The following is a 24,391-nucleotide window of genomic DNA, read 5'->3' as shown; positions in this document are numbered from 1 at the left end:
AATGGCACAATTTGAGTTTAAGCCTATGATGTTTCAAATGCTACAAACTATTGACCAATACTTAGGAGCTACTACTGAAGATCCATATCTGCGTTTGAGGAAATTTCCATAAGGTGCTAGTAAGTTCAAAATCCTTGGAATTATAGATGTCGCTTTTAAATTGAGGTTGTCTCATACTCTCTAAGGGATGGAGCAAAAAGTTGGCTCAATTCCTTGGAACCTAATTCCATTGTCACATGGAATGTCTTGGCTGAAAAAATTTAGCTTAGTATTTTCCTCCTATCAAGAATGCAAAAATGAGAAATGAAATCATTTCATTTAGGCAAGGAGATGATGAATCTTTGTTTGGTGCTTGGTAAAGATTCAAAGAATTGCTAAGGCAATTTCTACACCATGGGATTCCAATATGTATTCAGCTGGAGATATTTCACAATAGATGGGTACCATCATGAAGAAATATGTTGGATGCATCTTCTCGTGGTGCAATGTCATCTTAGTCTTTTGAAGAAGGTTATAAATTGATTGAGAGCATTATTGTCAATACCTATCAATGGTTAGTTACTAAAGCAACCACTATACTTGTCCCAAAAAATCCATTTGGTATTCATGAAGTCATTGAGATCACAACCATAACTACTAAAGTGTCCCAAATATACCAATTGATGAAGAACATGATGATAAGTTCTGACGCGCCAGCTGCCAAGTCAGTCAAAGTTGTAATTGGTGCCAATGTTGTTGCATGTGTTTATTGTGGGGGACTCACTTATTTGAAGAATGTTCAACAAATCTTGTTTCTGTGAAATATTTGGGCAAAAATAAATACAACAAGCCCTACAACAACACAATCAATTCTGGATGGTGTAATAATCCATATTTCTCATAAAGTAACATCTAAAATCAACTGAAGCCTCAAGCACCACACATTTCCTTTGATATTTCTACATAAGATCATGATGTGGCTACACAAAAAAATAACCAGTTGAAGAATATTATGAAGTCCTTTATATAAGAAATTAAGAATCAATGTCAAGCTCAAGGTGTAAGCATAAAAAACTTGGAAAGCCAAATTGGGCAAATTGCTTCTGCACTTAGTTCAAGACCTGTGAGAGCACTCCCAAGTTCCACTAAAACGCCAAAATCCACTTCTGGTGCTATGAGCATTGAAACATGCAAAGTCATTTCATTGAGAAGTGGCAAAGAGTATGAGGGACCAAGCCAACAAAACAGCGAACAACCAAGGAAAGATCTAAAGTCTTTTGACGCATCAAGAGAAGAGCATGTAACACCTACAATAACTTTTTGATTGAAACAAGTAAAAAATGACTACAAGATAAGCAGCCTACTCTGGTGACTTTAGGCACGACATATGTAATAGTAGAATTGACAAATTATACACTAGAAGTCAACATAACACCCTGGTTTGTGCAAGAGAGACCACCACCTTTTCTCTAAAGGATCTGAAATCCCAAAGAGGGACAACAATATGGAAAGTTATTGGAGCTTCTTAAGAAACTTCACTTCAACATACCTTTGATTGAAGCAATTCAACAAATGCTAGATTATTCTAATCATGAAGGATATATTGACAAAGAGAAAAAAAAGTGGGAGAATTCGCTAGTGTAGCATTAATCCAATAATGTAGTCAATTTCTTCAAGGGAAGCTACCACCTAAGTTGAAAAACCTAGAAAGTTTCACCATACCATGTAACATAGGAGAATTTTTGTATGGAAGGGCATTGTGTGATCTTAGAGCAATTATCAACCTCATACCCCCTTCTATCTTCAAGAAACTGGACATTGGAGTTGCAAGGCCAATAACTACCCCAAGTTAAAGGTATCTTACATTGGGATAAGTGAGATCTGCATAGACACCTTGGAACCTGTTACTACTAATGAATCTCTTATAAAACCTCTATGGCAAAAGTTATGCATAATAAATTCAAACTTGGACATTAGTGCCCTACTAATGTCAACAAAACATAGTTGATTCCAAATGGGTATTCAAGACCAAGTACAAAGCTAATGGTTTCATAGAAAGAATGAAAGAACATTTAGTTGTAAAAGGATTTCAACAAACAGTTGGACTAGACTATGAAGAAACATTTAGTTCTATAGTAAAAACAAGTACCATTAGGATCATTTTCTCAACACATCTCAATTGAGAAATAAAATCACTATACACCAACAATGCTTTTCTAGATGGCTATCTCAAAGAAATAATATTCAAGCATCAAATAGAGGGATTTGTTGAGTCAACCAATCAAAACCACATATGCAATATGTCTAAATTAATATGGACTGAAGCACACACCACGAGCATGGTTCGATACCCTCAATAATGCATTACTTTGTAGGGGTTTTCAGAACACTAAAAGTGATTCATCTTTGTTCATCTTCTTAGGTAATGATTATATTACTTACCTCCTCATATATGCTGATGATATCATAGTCACAAGGAAGCAACACAAAATTCCTTGAGGCCTTCATAAAAAAACTCAATGTTGTCTTTTCATTAAAGATCTAGGTGACTTGTTCTATTTTTTTAGGAATAGAGGTTCACATAGATGTAAATGGCATGTATCTCAAACAGTCTAAATACTTAAGAAAATTGCTAAAGAAATTACACATGGAAAATGCGTCATCTTGTCCAACATCTATGATCATAGAGAAATATATCATAATTAAGGGAGAAAAAACTCCAAGATCCAATTGTGTTTAGACGGACTAAAGAAATATTACAATACTTGACACACAAAAGACCTGACAGAGTCATTCATATAAACAAACTCAATCAATGCATGAGTTCACCTACTCTTAACCATTATCGAGGGATAAAAATATCTATCTCCAAGGCATTATAAAATTATATATTTTCTAGCTCATATATTATTTAAAAGAAATATATATTATATATTATTTCAAAGACTTATGATGACTTAGAATAACAATTAACACACAAACAAAAACCACACACCATTTTCAAATTTGCATGATTGAAGTATCAATCTTGGAGAAATAACTTATTACTAACGACCCATGTGAAATGGGATGTAAAATCATTTGTCATTTAATTGGTCGCATATGAAATTTGTTGAAACAAAATTACAAATATATACCATTTCATAGGTGTGATGTTTCTGTCTACTGTGAAAGAGACGAAAGATGAACCGTTATAGTACATTGTCTAAAGTGACATCACATGCATCTGAAAGCTCTATTTTTTTATTGACAGCAAATGATGACATGTTATAAATAACATAACAAATTATTTCTAGTTAAGTAAAGCATATGCAAGTAGCTTAATATAGATTAACCCCAATTAACAAGTAGCTTAATATAGTATACAAGAAAAAAACGCACAAAGTAACAAAAGAGAGAGAATCAATCACAAGGTGGCATGTCAAGGAGAAGACACATGATGATTGTCCAGTTAAGTAAAGCATCAAACTTTTGATCACGACACATAAGTTTTATGAGAACACCGTTAATCGTTGCTTCTTTTTCTTGCTTTTCTATCTTTTCTATCTTTTCTTTTGTTTTTTTCATAAACTTTTGTCTCAAGGATTGGATTGGCACGTTCTTGTACACTGGTTAGTTTGATTTTATTCTCCATCAGGTTCACTACTCTTACTTTATAGAAGTTAAAAAAGATACATTATTATAGGAGGAAAAGAGATAATCTGGTGGGTCTACGTCAAAGTTGAGTGAGGGATAAGTAATAAACTCAATGCTTTATAATAATTTATACATTTGGCAACTGATTTTCATTAAATCAGAGTGGCGCAGCGGAAGCGTGGTGGGCCCATAACCCACAGGTCCCCTGGATCGAAACCAGGCTCTGATAATTGATATTTTGCGAATTTTTATTAAACGTCAACATTTAGTGACGATAATTTCTGTCACTAAAGGTAATATTTCCGTAGCTAAACATGTGTCTTCAGGATTCGAAAGCCATTTTCCGTATAGGTAGAAGTTGAATGCACGGACACTTACCTATGGATGTATCCGTCACTAAAACAATTTTAAAAAAGTAAATCAAAACTATTTGGAAGACTATTCTTCGTATTTAGATAAATTAATTTACTTTATCTTATCTAGCATCGTAGATTTTCTTAATCATAATTAATTTTAAGTAAATATTCATTGACATTGCTGAGATGTGTATTTTACAATTGCATAGATTAGAAAACATTTGTTATGATCTGATAATTGAATCTAGTAAACAAAATTTAATTCACAAAACGTAATAAACTAAAAGTTCAAACTCGAGTTAGTAGTGATGTTTATATTTAGTGTGCAATATTACATATAGATTAAAAGTGACTTTATTTAAAGGAGCCTAGCAAAAGTCACAAAAACAAAATCAATTACAATTAGACCGAAGAATACAAATCTCCCCTAACAAGCGTATTTAATATAATAAACAGAAGTATGAATATTTTATTTTAATTTTATATATATATATATATATATATATTTTTAATACATATATAACATCTTATGATGAGTTTTTTTTTTTTTAAATTTTTTTCGTTGAACTCGGGCTCTTGTGAAATCTCAATGGATTGGCCCAAGCGGAAGGGAGGCGTCAAATCTGATCCAATGACAAAGGAGGATTTTGGAAGATGTAGTACAGAGTCTCCTCATAAGGAGGAACAGTGGAGTGATTTTGATTGCTTCGATGAGGCTCTAAAGGCCCAATTCTTTCATCTACTGGTGATGTTCTATGCGGTGGGTTGATTTCTAATTCAGACGTGGTTCATTGCAATCTCAGATTTAAGGAACAAATAGAATCTATCGTTGGTGAAAAGCTTTGGTCTGTTATGTCAAAGCTCGATGTAGTTTCTCAAGGTCCAAAGAGGGATTACAAAAAGAAGATTGAAGCAATTGATGCTAGATAATAGAAAGGTGGCAGGGAACGAAGGCATCTGAAAAAATTGGGATAATGATTATTGAATCTCTAAACATCAGAGGCGGTGGTAGCTTGGTTAAGAGAAAGAAGATTAGTCAGATCATTAATCAAGGGAAAGCAGACATTTTTCTCATTCAAGAATTGAAATTTTGGAGGTTGACTCTATTTTAGCTGGCATTTTTTGGAGTAAGGCAAATGTGGGTTGGTCTTTTTCGAAATCTACAGGTTATTCTTGGGGTCCGATCGCTTCATGGAAGGAGGATTTGTTTGAAGTTATTCACACCTTTAAGGGAGATGGTTTTTTAGCCATCAAACTGTGTTGGAAGGGTAAAATTTTCTATATAGTGAATGTTTATTCTCCTTGCGCACTGCATCTTAAAAAGACGTTATGGAAGGATATGTTGGTTTCAAAATCGAAGTTCGTAGACAGAGAATGGTGTATGGGTGGATATTTCAACTCTATTACCAATGTTAGGGAGAGGAAATGAAGCTCTTTTGCGGGTAGAAACTCTGAAATGAGGTACCTTTTTGAATTTATTGGATAGCAATTTGATTGACATTCCTTGCAAAGGTAATCGTTTCAGTTGGTACAACGGAAATGGAAAAGCTATGAGTAGAATTGATCATTTTTTAGTGGATGATTCTTTGATAACGATGGGGGATCGTTGGTCAGTTTATTGGCCAGAGAGACATCTTCGACCATTGTCCCATTTGGCTCTCTATCAACAAGTCAGTTTGGGGTCCCAAACCGTTTATGGTCAGCAACAGTTGGTTTGACAATAAGGATTTTCTTCCTTTTGTGGAAAAGGAATGGGGGAACCTTAGAGTTGAAGGCAGAGGCGATTTCGTGATTAAAGAAAACTTAAGATTGCTTAAAAATAGTCTTCGGAGGTGGAACGTAGAAGTGTTCAGGAAAAATGATTTGGAGATTGAAGAAGGTATAAAGAAGATCAATGAGGCAGATGATTTACTAAGTTGTTGTAAGGAGAATCAAGTGGAGAAAGTGATTGCTAATAGAAGTTCTGCAACTAGTCAAATATGGATGCAATTGAAAATTAAAGAAAACATGATTCCTCAGAAGTCTAGGTTGAAGTGTAATAGAGGAGGTGATTCAAATAGCAGATTCTTTCACTGTGCGATGAAGGGTAGGCGTAAGAGCAACTTTATTGGTAATATTATCACTAACAATGGGGTCTTGGAGACTGTTGGGGATGTTAAGGAGGAAATTAAGAGGCATTTCATCGAGAAATTTACAAAATATGATTACAACCGCCCATTTTTAGAGGGAGTTTCTCTAAAATCATTATCTAGCAAAGAAAGTGATTCTCAAGAAGCGCCATTTTCTAATTTGGAGATTAAGTAGTCTGTTTGGGGTTGTGAGGGTTAGAAGAGTCCAGGCCCGGACGGATACAACTTTTTCTATTTAAGGAAGTGTTGGCATTTCCTTAGAGTAGATTTTCAATGGTTTTTCAACGATTTCCATCGGTACGCTTTTCTCTCAAAGGTTATCTCTTCTTCTCTTCTTACTTTGATTCCAAAGAAATCAAATCCTCGCGACCTTTGATATAGACCGATAAGTCCGGTGGATGGTTTATACAAAGCTCTATCCAAGCTTTTGGCATCTAGATTGAAAAGGATTCTGAACTCTGTTATTTCTAATCGTTAGAGTGCTTTTATTCCGGGTAGGCATTAATTAGACGGTGTTCTAGTAGATAACTAGATAATGGATTATGCGACGAAGTAGACTTTGAAAAGGCGTACGATAAGGTGAGTTGGGCTTTTCTCAAGTATACGATGTGGAGGATGAAATTTGGAGAGTTATGGGCGAAGTGGATAGAAGCTACTGTTTTCTCAAGTTGGATGTCAGTTTTAGTTAATAGGAGTCCCACCAAAGACTTTGAGGTAGGAAGGGGTCTTAGGCTTGGCGACTCATTATTGTATTTTTTGTTTTTGATTGTCGCTGAAGGGATTTCTAGCCTAGTCAAAAAGGCTTCCGTTATTGATCAGTTTTCGAGTTTCTCTATGGAGGGAAAATGTGTTGTAGAAATTTTACAGTTTGCCGACGACACTCTTTTAGTGAGGGTAGGTAGTTGGAAACATGTGTGGGCACTTAAAGCAGTGTTGAGAGGTTTTGAAGTCGTTTCTGGCCTCGGTGTCAACTTTCTCAAAAGTAGGCTCATTAGTATTAACTTAAGTAACCATTTTCTCTTGGTCGTGGCCAATTTCCTTTCTTGCAGGTTAGAAGATAATTCTTTTTCGTTCCTCGAAATTCAAATCTGATCAAATCTGAGAAGGATTTCTTGGTGGAATCTTTTGCTTTCTAAAATCAAGGATTGACTCGCTGTTTGGAAAGGGAAGTTAATTAGCTTAGGAGGCAAAATTACTTAGATTCGGTCGGTCCTCACCAGTTTATTCATTTTCCAACTCTCCTTCTTTAAAGCTCCAATGAAGATTTACAAAGAAATAGAGAAGATTCAGAACAATTTTCTTTGGGGTAGTTCTCCCGGCAAAAGGAAGATTCATTGGGTCCGGTGGGAGCATCTTTGTTTACCTCTTGATAAAGGCGGGTTAGGTTTTAAAACCATTAAAGATTATAATTTGTGTTACTGTTTAAATGGAGTAGAAAGATTTTACAGAGGGTTAAATCGCTTTGGATCGACATTTTGACAGCTAGATACGACAACTTAAAGCACCAGATCCTGGCCAGTTTTTGTTCTAACGTGACAAAGCCTAGATCTCCTAGGAGGGGAGAGATTGTTTCTTTAGAAAATAGGCTTACATGGCATGTTTTGGTAGAGAACTGTATGTACTCCTTGGGCAGTGGTACGACTATTTCGTTCTGGAGTGCCCGTTAGAATACCGATGGTTGCTTGAAGGATGTTTTTCTTTGAAGGATGCGGGAGTAGCCGGTATGGGTCGTTGGTCTGATAGTGGCTAAGAGTTGGGTGATTTTAGTATTGTGGTTGATTCTAGCCATGCTATTCAGAACAGAGTCTAGGAGCTGCGTACCTGACTGGTTCTGGCTTGTCCGGACAAGGACTAGGAGGACGCGGTAACTTAAAAACCGGATAATTCCAAGGCTCCATATTTCATAACCACTAAGAGACATTTTTCGACCAGTTGTCTGTAATGCCCGTATTTCAGTTGATTATTTAAATTAGACTATTTTAGTATTTACGAAATTTTAGTGTATTAGTAGCGATTTAGTCGGTATTGTTACAGGATAGCAGATCGATAGTTAAACGTAAATTTTAATATTTTTAGTATTAGAAATATTAATAAAATTAATATGTAATGTTTTGGGAATTTTTTGAGTAATTAAGATTAGACCGAAAATTTGAGATTAAGAGTTAAAGGGGGTATACCTTAATTAAGTTAATGGGCTAAGTGAGCAATGTGCGTGTAAGATTGGTTAAGCCCAAATTGGAATGTTGATGTAGTAGACCACTTAGGTTAGAAACTCTAAAAGCATAATTTTGAGAATCAATTTGGAGAATAGAAGTAGCAGAGTAGAAGAGAAAATAGGAAAGGAAGTGAGTTCGAGCAAAAGCTTAGCAGAGCAATTTTTGGGGATTTCGACCGGAACGATTTAGAGCAACCTTCGATCCAAAGGTAAGGGTGAGGTTCTTTCTCTATAAACGAGGGCATGATGGATTGTATGTGGGTTTAGGGGATTATATTATCTCTGTGTTTTTCGATTAATTGTTCTGAGATGTGTGATATTGCTAAACTAATGTTTCTGGAATTTTATGAAAAACTATGTTGCTGTGTGATTATTGTTGATTATGTATCTGTGATTATTGGAATGAATTTGGGAATTTGCTCTATTTCTGTGATGTGAATGGACTGATGTTATGGTGCTAAATTCTGGACAAGAAATTGTTAAAGAGAATTCGTTTCTGAATGGAATATTGAGACCGAAATGAAAACCAAGTCTGGAGAGAGGAAGAAGGAAGTAAGGGACAGGGGTCATATGTCATGGGACAGGTGTCCCTTAACTGAAAGGTGGGGAAGACCCCACATTAGAAGTGGGGTGGTCGGCCCTTAGTAAGGAGCGGGCGCCCTTAGCCTCAAGGAGTCCCACTTTGGGACAACTGGCACTTGAGTGGGGCGGTGGTCCCATGTTCCTTAAAACAACTTCATTTAATTGAAGAAAACCTGTACAGTAACTTTAGCATATTAAGTATTAAGTTCTATATTTATCATTAATAGGTACCACTGGTAGATTGAACTAAGAACCTAAATTAATTAATTAATTATCAACATCAAATAAATTACCAGATTAATGCACGATCAATTAGTAACAGAAGAATATAAACTATGTAATTTAGTAGAATAACAATATGACAGTAACAATGTTAGCATTTAGCAGAACAAACTTCTTTAGCAATAGCAGAGTAACAATTTAAATAGTATACCTGTAACAGGAAGTTGAGCAATAACAGACCGAAACTAAATTAATCGAGCAGAATAAAATAGGTGTCTGGGAATAATTCGGTATTGATATTTGGGTGACGTTTTGGTGGTGTTCTGATGTGATGAATATTGTGAGTTATTGTGAAGCTTGTGAATTTGCAGGAAATTATTGTGACAATTATTATCAATGATTATTGATAGTTTTGGTGATATAGGTGAATGCCTTTGTGACGATATATATATATATATATATATATATATATATATATATATATATATATATATATATATATATATATATATTGCGATGTTCTTGTGATTGTTGCATTTCATCGGTATCGCATGATTTGTATATTTTGATGAAGGCCTCGATTGGCGAACAGTGACGAAGGCTCGTGCCTGTTGGAATGCCTCTATTTACTGGCATCTGGCGATGGGGGCTGAAGCCCCGGGTACCACATGAATTTACATGTGTCGTGTCTCATTCATTTGGATTGTTTATGACTTTGTGCGAATTTAAATTTTAAACCGTTTTAGCAGAAATTGTAAATAGAGATATGTTATAACTTAAACCATAAATATACTATTTATCATAACTTCATTTATATTGTTTGATATCTCACCATTTACTTATTTTCACCGTTACCTTTATATTGGTAACGTGCAGGTGATGGCAATGAGTGAAGATTAGCCGCCATGAGTCGAGTTAGTTGTCGCTCTGATACGTAGCACTCGGGGGGGACAAACACGTGTTTTCTTTAATCATTTAATTGCTGAATTTTTAATGATGTTTTGTTTTGGTTTGTAACTTAATTTAAATTGTGAAGATGCTATGATGAGTAAACTGAATTTTGGTGAAGTTTTATGGATTCCGCTGTGAGATTAATTTTATTTGATGAAGTGAATTTAAGTATTAAATTAAATGTTATAATTTGTTCGTTTTAATGTATGTGTGATAGGAAAATAGCAAGTGTACTATTTTTGCCTATGTAGTAGTAATGGGAAAATCCCAAGTATCGAATCTCAAGGACTGCTTGACGATATAGAGTTTTATCAGTGTTTCAATTAAACAAAAGTTCAAAAGGGGTTTTGGTTGATTTTGCAAATAATGTAAATAAGCAGAATATTAAAACGATGATCAGAGATGAGTAGGTTGCTAGGGGTCGGTGAATGATTCTTCCTGTAACAACTATCCTTCTCAATGCAATAACATAGTTTCACAATTGATTACCGGTTCTCAAGAATATCTAATCCTAAGGCCTTAGTGAAAAGATCTTTGACGTCACAACCTAATTACTATGTCCATAGATAATTATAATTATGATCAAGCATTCCAATACCAAGAATTTCCGGTTAAGATAAAATATCCCTAGTCATAGGTGATAATTATTATCCTATGTTCTTACTCATGTCAATGAACAATTGTTGTCCAGCTAAATTTATTCATACAAATTCATTATCCGTTTGTCCGACGGTTAAGGCATAAAGAACAGATGTAAAACAAATCAATTATATGAAAACCAAATTATTATTGCATCAAAGAAATAAAGTTATCACATTCAGAATCAAGATCACCCCCCTAGCAATGGGGGGTTTAGCTACTCATAAAAATAACAGAAAACATAGTTTTGATTGTAGACATTACAGATAAATGAAGGAATCAGATCTTCAATGGCTAATGCTCATAGAATCCTTCAGTCCTTGCATCAATCTTGAATTCTCCAGCCTCTCTAATGTATTTTCGCTCCCAAATTCGTCGAACCCTTGTCCAAACGCATTCTGGTTCTTTTATTACTGTCATTCTGGGCTTTTCAGCAAAACAGGCCCAAAAATCTCGTGCACACGCGTGTGGACACGCGTCCTGGGACGCGTCCTGGCAGGGGCAGGCATTTCCTTTGCAGTTGTGGCTTCTGGGACGCGTGTGGGCACGCGTGTGGGAGTCAGGGACGCGTCTGGGCACGCATGTGGGAGTCTGGGACGCGTCTGGGCACGCGTTTGGCCAGCAGACCTCAATATTTCACTTCCACACGCGTCTGGCGACGCGTTTGAGCAGCAGGATGTACTTGTGCAGGCTCCACACGCGTGTGGAAACGCGTTTGGCCAGGCCATGTGCATTTTCATCAATTTCTTCATGTTTTGCACTGATTTTCTCCACTTCATTCATCTGAGTCTGCAAACACTTAAACACAAAACCAAAGCATAACATGACGAATAATAAATTAAAACATAAAATAAAATACTTAAAGATAACTAAAAACAGCGGTAAAAATACGTGTGAAAACCACTGATCAATGTGCGCCTATGTATCTATGTGAAGGCGTGTATGCCGTATATGAGTTAAATGACGAAATGTGACATCTTATATTCTTGTTTGAAATCTTATACTCTGATTTTTAAAATAAATATTTGGGTAGATTTTGGGTGTTACATTGTCCACCACTTAGTAGATTGCACTTCGTTCTAGGTACACAGAGTATATCTTTGATCATATCTTTTGCTCCATTACTCCTTTGAATAACAATGTCGCCAGTACCTTCCGTTTTAATTAAATAAGTCACAAAATTCATTTTTATTCTAATTATTAAATAATTTTAATAATTTTAAATACCCCACTAGCCTCTAATCACTCTCCACGCCCCTCTACCTCATGGTCACACTCCCCAACCACCTAAAATAACTTAATTATTAATATTCATCAATCAATTAAATCACATAAAATTCATAAAAATTATAAATAAATGATATAATCTAAATTGTGGTGTTACATTATTACTCCAAAAGATGAATACCCAATGCTGGTGGCAGAAATGCTAGTTGATTCAGCGACTAGTTTTGAGTATCTAATTCTTTTAGATGGTTATTCTAGATATAAACAAATTTTCATTGAAGAGGAAAATGTGTCGAAAAAGATATTTCAATGCCATGAGGATTTGAGAACTCATGAGTGGGTGGTAACGCCTTTTTAACTGAAGAATGTTAGTGCAACATACCAAATGATAATGAATTCTGTGTTTCGTGATTTCATTGAAACAATTATGCATGTTTATTAGACGATATAGTCATTAAATCCTCATCGAAAGATGGCCACTTACTCACTTAGACCACCTTCGGAAGTCCTATGAAAGGATGAGGAAATATGGACTTCAAATGAATCCATAAAAAAAAGCGTGTGGGTACTCATTACACATTGTAGTTGAAACGTGTTGGTAGAAGATTCCTAGAAGCAAATAGAAACAACCAACATGTGGGGGTTGTACTTAGGACTAACTCTTGAGAGTTGTATTAAATCCAAGATACCCTGACCCTTCCATACCTTCTCCTTATTTTGTTGAACTCTATCCAGCCACTTAATGTAAGAAGTTCTATTGATTGAAGGAGATGAACGGAACAAACAGTTTCTCATGTAACTCAAGTCAGAAGGTTCATCCTCAAACACAAGGGGTTTCTACGATGAGAAACTAGGGAAAAACTCTCAAAGTTTTGTGGTTTTTTGTTGGTCTGGGTAAAGGATCCATGAAAGCATCAACAATATTAATAAAGGAGTAAGGGATTAGTACTTGAGAAAATTAGATAGCAATCTTTTCATCTTTCCTTTGATGCTAGGCACATAAGTGCGACCTTCTCTAAGTATGGGACCGTTCAGTTTAGCAGCAGATAGAACTTGTGGTTGGCATTTTGTGAGTGAACCAGAAGCCATTGTTGTTTCTTTAGAGATTCTCAAGGGGAGAATGAGTTTGCTAAAGGAACAAAAAACAAAAATTGCAGAGAAGTTCAAAAAGCTTTTCTAGAGCTCTAAAGAAGAAGAAGAAACGAGGAAGGGTGTATATAGCCACAAGGAGAAAAAAAATCAGTTTTCCTTCTAAAATAATTTTGGACAAGTGGCATCATGAAATCGATAACTAATATTTAGTTTTGGGAAAAAAATAAATTAAATGATTTATTTTAATATGATTTAATTTTATGTTCCACAATTGTCTTAGGAAATTAGAGTGACGACGACAATCTGCATGCACGTTTGTGACATGACAATTTGGTGAAAAGTGGTCATGATGACTATGACGTGTGCATGCTATCTTGAACATTGTTGAGCAGTTACTAAAAGCGCAACCTTTCTTCCATCTCATACATATGATCGAAAATGACATTTGAGGGGGGGGAGGGCATCTGTTAGTGTGAAAATTCTAACTAAAGGATTTGACAGAGAATGATGATAATCTAGTTTGAAAAATGAATAAGTATAAAAAGACCCAATCTTCGACAACAGAGACACGTTGACCAAGATGGTTTGACTAACTTACTAGGATTGCTTTGGAAGAGTCTCAAGAACAGATCCATAAGATTATGACCACTCTCTCTTCAAAACATGTCGAGAATCTCAAAAGGTTAACACAAATCAAACCTTCGACAAAGGGTCAAGTTTGACACGTTCATCAAATGTTGAAGACAACATATTTTAAATTTAAGAATTATTCAAACCAAGGATGTATCGACAACACTATAGAAGTCAATCAAAAACTCCCGAGATAAGCACTTATGGGGTTCAAAGTTAGTTATCAACGTGATGAATGGTTTGCAACAGTTTAAACAGTGAAGACGTGTGGAAGCAAATTATAAGAATGAACCCCATGTAAGAGGATACATGTCGAATTCTGTAGAAATAATCGTTGTCGACGGTTAGCATTGTATTAGTATATAAATTTATCTTATCATAGTGATCAAGGGTCGTAAAATTCATCAAATATTTTCTATAGAACTAAAGTATCCAAGTCATAGAGAGAAACAATTTATGAGGAAATGTATGAGTATGTGTCAATTCTTTAAATCCTCTTTTAAGTATTTTTGATTTAAAAGTATTTACTTTAATGTCATTTATAATAGTGTGTGGTGAAATGAATTTCCCTAAATCTCTACCAAAAAATAACAAAAAGAAAAAAGTTATCCAACTCAATTGACTTGAACTTCTATTTATAAATTTCTAAGGTTAAATATACAAAATCTCCTTTAATATAGATGAAATTCGTTTTTTTTCCTCTAAATTTTTTTATCACCTTCTTGAGATGTTAAAATCTATGTCTTTTATCCCCTAATTTGCACAAGTTACTCCTATAATATATATTTTTTATTTACCCCCTCAAATTTAGTGTTTTATTTGTACGTTTAGGAAAGAAATCCAAATAAAAAATTATTACAGGATATAATCCAAAAAATGTATATTGTAAGGGAGTAAAATGAATTTCATCTATATTATAGGAAATAAAGTGGTATTAACCCGAAATTTCTATTTCTCGCTATACTTGTAGCTCGTTTAACAAACTTAAACTTGCGTTTTTCACAGCATTCCATTTTAACATGGATGTCATTCTTATTTATAAATCCAGTTATTGCGCCAAGTATCTATTAAGTTAGTTTTCTATTTTATTGCTCAAGGTATTTTAGCTTTTCCATATCCTTTTATATACAATGAATAATGAAATAATAAATGAACATAAAATGACACCTCATCCTTTTCCTTCATTGCAATTCCATCATTCTCAAATCATTAAACACAAATTCCAACTTACTAGTAACATTTTTATCAAACCCAATTAATAACCCCTACATTTTTCCATACCTTAAGTAGGTAATATGTAGCAATCGTGTGATTAAGTACCGCCATCAATTATCACACCGTCCACTGACTAATATGCCAAACATGCAAAACATAAAACCCAATTCACACTTATTGGTACCCATTTTGCATGTTCTCTTGCTCGTTTTTGAATTGGCCATATATGGCATGCCTCTAACTAATTCCTACACGATCTTTGTTTATTTCTTCCCTCTACTAGTAATTATTCATTTTCCTACAACCTCTATAATTAACTACTCAGCTAAGAAAAGATAAAGTAGCAAAATAGCCAATGGCATTTAAGGCATCATAAAAGATAGAGTTTGTTTGTGCCTTGCCCTCCTTACCAACCAAAGGGAATATTATTTCTCTCTAATAAAAAGTTATCAATTATGGATACATTATTACATTGAGTTAAAAAAATGCAGAGGAGGTGTCACTATCTATCCATATCCATCAATTCTACCCGTACTTATTATTGATGTTGTGTTTTTCATTCATTTTTAATGCCAACAAATAAATAAAAAAGAGTCCGAGTAAACAGTTTAGGGTGTATTTGGATTGACGGTGAATAGAATTGATTCTAATAGAATTGAATTTGGTAGAATTGATTTTATCAGAATTGAATTTAGTAGAATTGATTTATGTTTGAATACATTTATGTAAAAGTGAATTGAACAACAATTTTAAGTGTAAATATCATCCAAAATCAATTCTAGAGTCAGAAGCTACAAATTCTAACTTTAAGTAGAGTCAATTTTGGAGACAAAATCAATTATATTTTTGATTAACCAAACATCTTTAAATTATTCAAAATCAATTCTACACCTCTAGAATTGCTTTTAATCTTTCCAAAAGCCAAACTAAACATACACTAAGTTGATATGTGTAGTCCGTAGAGGCACAAGTTCGAATCAGTGATATCCCAATTGTTGATAAATTATATTTAAAAAATAAATAAAAAAGAAAAAAAATAAACCAATGAGTTGCTTGTGGTCAGAAAAGTTATCTATGAGTGCAGTGTAGAACAGTAAAGGAATCAGGAAATTTCCTCCCTCTCTTTTTGGAGTGTGAGGAACAAAAGGAAACAAAGAACCATGAAATGCAAATAGAGAAGAGTGGAGAAAATATAATCCACCATGAAATTCAGAACTTATTATCATTATCATTTCAGTTTCTTTTTTATCATTCTATTATCATCATTTTCTCTAACAATACTAACACCACTTCCTAGCAGAAGAACCTTACACCAACCGTTTTCGTTTCCGGTGAGTGCTGCTCCGCCGCCGGAGCTCTTTCCTCCTCCGCCTCCCGATGCAACTCCCTCCTCCCCTGACATTCCGTTTTTTAATGAGTTTCCGACAGGAGCAGCACCACCGCCTCCGGTGGAAAACAACCAGAATGTACCGTCTTCATCCTATAATGCTACAATTGCAAATCCGACGGCGACGAAACCTACAGAGCCGGCTAAGAAAGTTGCGATTGCGGTTTCCGTTGCATTTTCGTTATTTGTGATGTTCTCTGTAGTTGCTTTCTTCTTGTATAAGCAGAGAACTAAACCTCACTCGGAATCGGATAAAACGAAACTCTTCGGTGAGAATTCTCAGAGAATTCTAGAAGATTCCACGATGGCTGCACAACAGCCTTCAAATTTCCTCTACATTGGAACTGTTGTAGAACCAAACGGAACGCCGGTAGGTGTAGCTAACCCTCACAAAATTAATCCTATCGGTAACCGTTACCGGCCGAGTCCCGAGTTGCATCCATTGCCTCCTCTTACGAAATCTCTCGTCGTGGATAGTCACTCGCCACCGGCGGTGTCCTCGTCGTCTTCGTCGGATAATGATGAAAGCCGCGAGACGGAGACGGAGTTTCATTCTCCGCAGGAGTCTTCTTCACTCAATCTCAGCCGTGAAGGAAGCTATTACACGCCGGTCTCGCGTCAGAGTTCTCTTGCAAACGGAAGCCCTACAGTGCCGGTTTCGGTTTCTCCGGTGGTTCCTTTTTCAAAGCGAACTTCGCCGAAATCTCGATTATCTGGTTCTTCGCCGGATATCAGACACGCGATGATACCTTCCATAAAGCACGTTGAGAAAGAAGCGACATTAGGTGGTGGTGGTCCTTCTAGAAGACCGAAATTCTCATCGCCGCCACCAGCGCCCAATTTGACGCATCTTCATTCAAACGACCTAAAGGATTCACTCAGTTTACCTCCTCCGCCTCCACCACCTCCGCCACCGAGAAATTTTAGGTCGCCGGTAGTTAGTGCATCCTCTTCTTCTCCTTCTCGAAAGTATAAATGGACTCAGCCACGAAGTCATGGAGAGGATTCTGCATCTGGTAACAGTTTGAGTGTCAAGAAAGTTTCCAAGGAAGATGATGAAATGGAAATGGATGGAGGAAAACCTAAGTTGAAAGCTCTGCATTGGGATAAAGTGCGTGCTACTTCAGATCGTGCTACTGTATGGGACCAATTAAAATCAAGCTCATTTCAGTAAGTTAATTAATTAATATACTACATACTTACTATACTAGTATAATTCTAGGTTTGAGGGATATTTAGTTTATGGATTGTGAATTAATTAATAGATTATTATTTGTTTATGGTAATGCAGATTAAACGAGGACATGATGGAGACTCTGTTTGGTTGTAATTCATTGAATTCTGCACCTAAGCCTAAAGAAATGTCTGTTAACAGGAAACCAGTTTTTGCCTCGGTTGAACAAGAGAATAGAGTGTTAGATCCAAAGAAATCCCAAAACATAGCTATACTACTCAGGGCATTGAATGTCACAAGAGATGAGGTTTCTGAAGCTCTTTTAGATGGTAAGTTTATTTCATCATTATTCTCAATATTAATTAGAGTTAGACTTTAGACTATAATGTCAAATGGGCTCTATTTTGTTGTAGAACTCTAGACTAGTAGTTTAAACATAACGAATCATTTTGAAAATGAGTGCTTAGCTTACTTAAGAACAAATAATTTTTATCTTATATCAAGTATGAAAATGGTTAAGTTCATGTTAAATTGATGGTGAGTTCGGAGTTCTGTGAATATTGAGTTTGAAAGTGTAGTTTTTCATTAGTTAACATCCTCATGAAGTATCGAACAATGATCAAACGTAAAGCATGTCATGTTCATTAATTATTTTCAAACTATATTTTTCTTCTACTTTTTTCCTGTTATTTTTATCAAACTTGATACTTTCCTTGCCATCATTGTGAACCATATTACCTTTTTATCTTTAACGTTCAAGCTTGCTTTAAAAGAAGTGCTTTTTGTGATTCATGACTGCACGTGGTTAAGACTGATCATATTACTATTTTTGGTACTTCCTTTAACAGTTTAGCCCTCATATATTCTTTCTTTTATTCCTTAAGCATGTGATTATTCTTTTTTATCTTTCTCTTGCTTCTGTGTCATGTTTCTTTATCTTTTCTATTTCAACAAAATGGCTATCCAACTTGGTTGTTGTTTAAATAATATAGATATATCATGTACTATTTTATTGCAAACTTTGTTTATGGTTTTGCTTTTATGGAATGACACAGGAAATCCTGAAGGTTTGGGTACTGAGTTATTGGAAACTCTAGTGAAGATGGCTCCAACGAAGGAGGAGGAAATAAAACTAAAACATTATGATGGCAATCTTTCAAAACTTGGGCCTGCAGAAAGATTTCTTAAAGCAGTGCTTGATGTCCCTTTAGCTTTTAAAAGAGTTGAAGCCATGCTATACAGAGCTAATTTTGAAACAGAAGTTAACTACCTTAAGAAATCCTTTCAAACCCTGGAGGTGTGTGCGGCCAGCTTTATATCATTCCCTTGTTATCTTTGATCTCTTTCTTTTAACTCTATTTTCTTTCTGCGTATGTTTGGATGGCCGGCGAGTTTCCAAACTTGTACTTCATAATTAAACTAATCAACTAGCTGTTAATATATCTCAGGCAGCAAGTGAGGAACTAAAGAACAGCCGGTTATTCCTCAAACTCCTTGAAGCTGTTCTCAAGACAGGAAACAGAATGAATGTTGGAACCAATCGCGGTGATGCTAAATCTTTCAAACTAGATACACTCCTGAAACTTGCAGATATAAAAGGAACTGATGGAAAGACCACATTGCTCCATTTTGTTGTTCAAGAAATTATTAGATCTGAAGGTACAGGCGACGAATCTGCAAATGAGAATGTTCAAAACCAAACAAATTCCCAGTTCAACGAGGATGAGTTCAAAAAGAAAGGATTACAGGTTGTGGCTGGATTGAGTAGAGACTTTGGTAATGTAAAAAAGGCAGCAGGAATGGACTCAGATGTCTTAAGCGGCTATGTCATAAAGCTTGAAATGGGGCTTGATAAAGTGAGATTGATTTTGCAATATGTAAAACCTGATATGCAAGGGAACTTCTTTAACTCAACAGAGATATTCATGAAAGATGCTGAAGAGAAAATATTAAGGATCAAAGCTGATGAGATAAGGGCCTTATTCCTTGTGAAAGAAGTTACAGAATACTTTCATGGGGATACAACAAAGGAAGAAGCCCACCCTTTCAGAATTTTTATGATTGTAAGAGACTTCCTAAATATTTTGGACCAAGTTTGCAAAGAAGTGGGGAAGATGCAGGATAGAACTGCGACCAATTCATCCAGATCGTTTAGGATAGCTGCAAGTGCATCGTTACCTGTTCTCAACAGGTACCGTGCAAGACAAGATACAAGTTCAGATGAGGAAAGTTTATCACCCTAGTATTGTGAATATGAAGGAGACAGTAGTTTCTCAAAGCAAATCAATGACAATAATGTTTTCCTGAATTTAATTTCTTCTTTTCCATCATTAGGTTCTTAGGTGTATAAACAGGTTTTCTCCCAATAACAAGATAGAGAATACCATTCCATTGGTAATAGTACAGGAGGGCCGCTTTCGTCGAGATTGAACATTAAACACTTACATGGATGGTGGGGAAGAGAACATGCTCTGACACATTTTTTTACATTGGCATATGCTAGTTAAGAGAGATTCTTATTAGATTAGAGTCCCACACATTTTAATATTACAGAATGCTTTTTATATATGTATTTTTTGACTCAATAATAAATAGCAGCTTTGCTGCAATATTTCTTTATTTTCGTGTTGATTTTAGGAGTATAAACAACTTTAAATTGGGTAATCAATTCATAATTGATATTGGATTAGTATCGAAATAATAATATAATAATGGAATTAAAATTTGACAATTTTATTTTACACAAATTTGATTTCCTATTCATGAAAAAATAAATGTTATGTTGAAAAGTGCTACAAAATTGGAAGCATACTTGTACAAACTCATTTTGAATCTAACAATGACAAAAGACAACATTAAAAAAAAAAAAAAACTCTTCTCTTTTCTCAGTCTACCATTCTACTGAGCTTGAAAAGTAAGCAAGTATATTTAATATAAATTGGTTTAAGTGTTTTGATAGTAACTTATATATTTGACGAATTATAATTTCTACTTTCCTGCTCAACTTCTGGTTCCAACCCAAGAAAGCTTCTGTCAGTGAATGTACAAAGAATAGTATAGAACTTTAAAGCACTGTAATCACAGTTAACCTTAAGCTTCTTTCTGAAATGTAGATCCATGGATGCTCCCAAGGTTCAGACTGGTATCTGCTTCAAGCGAATTGCGATCGGCAAGCCCATATATCCAGCCCCTAAGCAAAAGATCCATTGTACCAGAGATAGAGGTGTTGTATTTGCAAAGGTTCCCAAGTACTCAACTATTATGATTTGGAAGATTACAGTTGCACTGATGACCGTCACAAACACCTGATTATCCCATATGCCCTTAAAAACATCTATTTCCTCCATCTCACGAGAGTTTATCTCATTAAAAACCTGTGGAAAATCGGGAAAATCGAATCTGATTATGAATCGTAAGACACATGATTTATAAATAAATCGAGATATGACTTGCATGTATTGCACGTTACTAATGATAACTACGGTTATAATACAAGTATGATATGTACTCAATTGCCTATTATTTTTTCCATACATAGTGAATTGGTTATATGAATTCAGAAAGTTTTTTTACCTGACAGAAGACAAATGTGTTGAAAATGAGTGTGTTTAAGACTACATCAGCATTGGGGCCCCTAAGAAAAAAAACCCATTTTCCTACTCCCTGAAGAAACCAAATCACCACAAACTGATACAATGCTTGTCCTAAGATATTTCTCCACATGACACTACTGATGAAATCACCTTTCCTTCCCACCGGTTCACGCTTCATCAAATCATCGGTTGGAGGTTCAGTTGCAAGTGCGAGTGCTCCCAAAGTGTCCATTATCATATTCACCCACAAAAGTTGAACTGCTGTGAGTGGTGCACTCCCTGAAGATCAAATACACATACGATAAAAAAAAAATCCGTTTTTTTATTATATAAACACATTGCCCCATCTTGTTAGCCTAATTTTCTAACCTGTCATGCAGGCCGAAGAGAAGTTTACTAGTAACGCAACCACGTTTACAGTAAGCTGAAACTGTACAAATTTCTGGATATTGATGTAAACGGACCGTCCCCATCTCGCCACTGTCACTATTGTGGAGAAATTGTCATCAAGAATTATAACATCTGCACTTTCTTTAGCAACCTGCATATAAATTATGAAATTAGCAGAACTCTATGTTCCGCAGTTCATGGTTTTCAAGAATGCCTTATGGACTAAGCTACATGTATGAGGCATTGCATTGCATTGCATTTCACTCACCTCAGTTCCAGCAATTCCCATTGCAAGTCCGATGTCGGCTTCATGAAGTGCTGGAGCATCATTTGTTCCATCACCAGTTACAGCTACAACTTCCCCGAATGTTGTACGCAGCTGTCTCACCAATGTATGTTTGTCTAACGGTGATGATCTAGCCATAACCTTCAACAAATCAACCATAGCTGAATTCAGAAACTGAAACAGTATTAATCAGAGATATTATTATGCATATAGAAAACACGAAACACCTGAATTTTGGGAATGAGTTCAAACAATTCCTCTTGAGTCTTCTCTCTAAAGTCAGGACCTTCAATAGCTATGCCATCATCTGTTAAAATTCCACATTCCCTGGCTATAGCCTTTGCAGTATTAATATTGTCTCCTGTAACCATTCTTACCACTATTCCAGCCGAACGACACTCTGCGACAGACTCCTTAACACCAGGGCGAACCGGATCTTTGATACCAACAATTCCAATACAAGTATAACCAGAAGCCGGAATCGGATCATCGGCAGAAAACCCGTTTTCCAATTCCATATAGCCGAGACAAAGAGTTCTAAGTGCCTCATTAGCAAACTGGTTAATAATACTGTTAAGATAATTAATTGATTCTCCATCAAGCCCGACAACTTCTCCGTTTGAATCAATAACTTTGTCGCAGGCAGCTAGAATTATTTCAGAAGCACCTTTGCAATGAGCTCTTAAACTTCCATCAGGTAGCTCCACTACTACTCCCATTCTTTTCTTCTCAGAGTTGAATGGCTCAACTTTAACAATTTTGCAAGCTTTTCTCTCAGCCTTAGAATCACCTCCTAGTGACAAACCAAATTCCAATATTGCTGATTCGGTTGGCGTCCCCAATATCTCGCGTTTGCCTTTTTTGTTATACACAACCTCTCCTCCGGTGTTATTAAATATCGATTGTAGCAGCAGTTTTAATGCGGAGTCTGGTAGACTAGATTCATGATTGTTCACTTCTTTGCTATTCATACAAATGCACGTTTTCACAACTGTCATTCGGTTGGTTGTTAGTGTACCGGTTTTATCACTACATATAGTTGTGGCTGATCCCATAGTTTCACATGCTGCTAAATGCCTAACCAAGGCTTTATCATTCATCATCTTCTTCATTGCAAATGCAAGACTCAATGTCACAGCTAATGGTAAACCCTCCGGAACAGCGACAACGACAATAGTAACCGCAATAGCGAAGAATTCCAACATCTCCATTGCATCATCACCAGCCCACCTCCAGAATCTTCCTTCGCGGATTTTTTTGCCCAAGTGTCCTTTAACCAAAACTGTAAAGGTAATCACTGCAAAGACTAGTCCTATCTTTCCAATAATGGTAGCAACTCCATTAAGTTTCACCTGCAATGGTGTTTCATCGTCTCCGCCTTCGCTAAGAGTCGCCATCAGTTTACCCCATTGAGTCCTCATTCCAACAGTGGTAATCAACATAGTGCATGATCCATCTTGGACTTTTGTTCCTGAGAGAAGAAATGGATTTTGGGAAGTAACCATTATTGGCTCACTCTCGCCGGTTAAACTTGATTCGTCGATCAACACCGAAAACCCTGAAACAAATAGTCCATCTGCAGGTACTTGGTCTCCAATGTTTAGATGAACAATATCACCGGGAAGTAAGTTGTATATCGACATTTTCTGTCTATAACCGTTTCTGGTAACTTGAATAGAAATCTTCTTCTTCTCCTTGTCTAAATCCTTAAACTGTAACGATTGCCGATAATCACTCGTTGCAGTCACAAAGACAACAAGTAAGATACTTGCCACTATTCCAAGACCATCATGAGCTCCTTTCGGCCATCCTTCGGTCAACACGCCTACTATCAGAGAAACGAAAGCGCACACTCCAAGGATCATGAGGGTCATGTCCTGAAGAGCTTCATAAACATAAACCCAGAAGCTTCGCATTTCACTTTCAGCAAATTTATTGATCCCGAATAGGTCTTGCCTTCTATTCCGCGACTCAGAATCGCCACTGAGTCCTTGAGTTGTTGACGTCGCAAGCTTTTCCGCAATGCCATCAACTCCACCATGAAACTTCAGTTTCTTTACGTCATGGCCTTCGACAATAGATCCCAATTCTTCAGCACAGATTTGGAAACCTGCAGCCTTAACATCCTCAGGTAGAACGTAGTCGCTTGGTTGAACACCTGCAGGGTGTAAAATCAATTAGAGTAAACAAATTGATTGCTTTAGTAAAATTTTTAGTATAACTCTAATGAATCTTGCCTTGAATAAACTGAAACGCGGCTTTCGAAACCAAAACAGCAACCCTTAGCTTCTCCTGCATTAATGATAAAAAGATATGACAATGTCACAACAACCTATCAATCTAAGGAAACTTGGAAATCAAGAAATCTTAATTAATGCATGCCTGGATTAACGATGAGATTGACAGATTCAAACATGTAGTAACTATGAATCTCTCATTCTCACCGCGGATCCAAACATGCATTAAATATGATTCGAAACATACACTCAAACATATATAAAACATATTGGTGACCTGATTGGTGCGGCGCATAGCAGCAGCTTCGTAGCGTTTGGAGATGTTGGCAGTGAAACGAAAGCGCCTTTTGGGATTCTTTACAACACCACAAAGTTTCCTCCATTTTCCAAGAGATTCTTCGTCGGAGTTCTTGGACTTTACACCTCCGAAATTCTCATTTAAATAACTCTC

General features: G+C 35.9%; 4 protein-coding genes and 1 non-coding gene across 5 annotated transcripts; 3 read left to right on the top strand and 2 right to left on the bottom strand.

Annotated features, from left to right (window-relative positions):
* Window positions 1–293: 293 nt before the first annotated feature.
* On the bottom strand, window positions 294–400 carry LOC131645447 (small nucleolar RNA R71). Its single transcript, XR_009297068.1, has one exon. It is a non-coding gene; the product is annotated as a small nucleolar RNA R71 (small nucleolar RNA).
* A 5,266-nt stretch (window positions 401–5,666) lies between these two features.
* Window positions 5,667–6,275, top strand: LOC131643655 (uncharacterized). The gene has a single exon (XM_058913943.1). It carries the CDS (start codon window positions 5,667–5,669, stop codon window positions 6,273–6,275), a length of 609 nt encoding a protein of 202 aa, XP_058769926.1.
* Window positions 6,276–6,706: 431 nt separating this feature from the next.
* Window positions 6,707–7,192, top strand: LOC131643649 (uncharacterized). The gene has a single exon (XM_058913931.1). The coding sequence runs from the start codon at window positions 6,707–6,709 to the stop codon at window positions 7,190–7,192; it is 486 nt and encodes a 161-aa protein (XP_058769914.1).
* An 8,750-nt stretch (window positions 7,193–15,942) lies between these two features.
* On the top strand, window positions 15,943–20,053 carry LOC131638840 (formin-like protein 6). The gene is made up of 4 exons (XM_058909388.1): window positions 15,943–17,430; window positions 17,552–17,763; window positions 18,490–18,731; window positions 18,883–20,053. Exons 1-4 carry the CDS (start codon window positions 16,076–16,078, stop codon window positions 19,675–19,677), a joined length of 2,604 nt encoding a protein of 867 aa, XP_058765371.1. The 5' UTR covers window positions 15,943–16,075; the 3' UTR covers window positions 19,678–20,053.
* Window positions 20,054–20,092: 39 nt separating this feature from the next.
* Window positions 20,093–24,001, bottom strand: LOC131638849 (calcium-transporting ATPase 2, plasma membrane-type-like). Its single transcript, XM_058909397.1, has 6 exons — window positions 23,942–24,001; window positions 21,931–23,865; window positions 21,686–21,844; window positions 21,397–21,568; window positions 21,008–21,306; window positions 20,093–20,808 (listed from the first exon to the last, which is right to left on the bottom strand). The coding sequence occupies exons 1-6, from the start codon at window positions 23,999–24,001 to the stop codon at window positions 20,569–20,571; spliced, it is 2,865 nt and encodes a 954-aa protein (XP_058765380.1). The 3' UTR covers window positions 20,093–20,568.
* Between the last annotated feature and the right edge of the window lie 390 nt (window positions 24,002–24,391).

The sequence above is a fragment of the Vicia villosa genome, linkage group LG1 (assembly GCF_029867415.1).
Source record: "Vicia villosa cultivar HV-30 ecotype Madison, WI linkage group LG1, Vvil1.0, whole genome shotgun sequence".
Taxonomy (NCBI): Eukaryota; Viridiplantae; Streptophyta; class Magnoliopsida; order Fabales; family Fabaceae; genus Vicia; species Vicia villosa.
The sequence above is the reverse complement of the archived record's forward strand: the minus strand, read 5'-3'. Positions and strand labels throughout refer to the sequence as shown.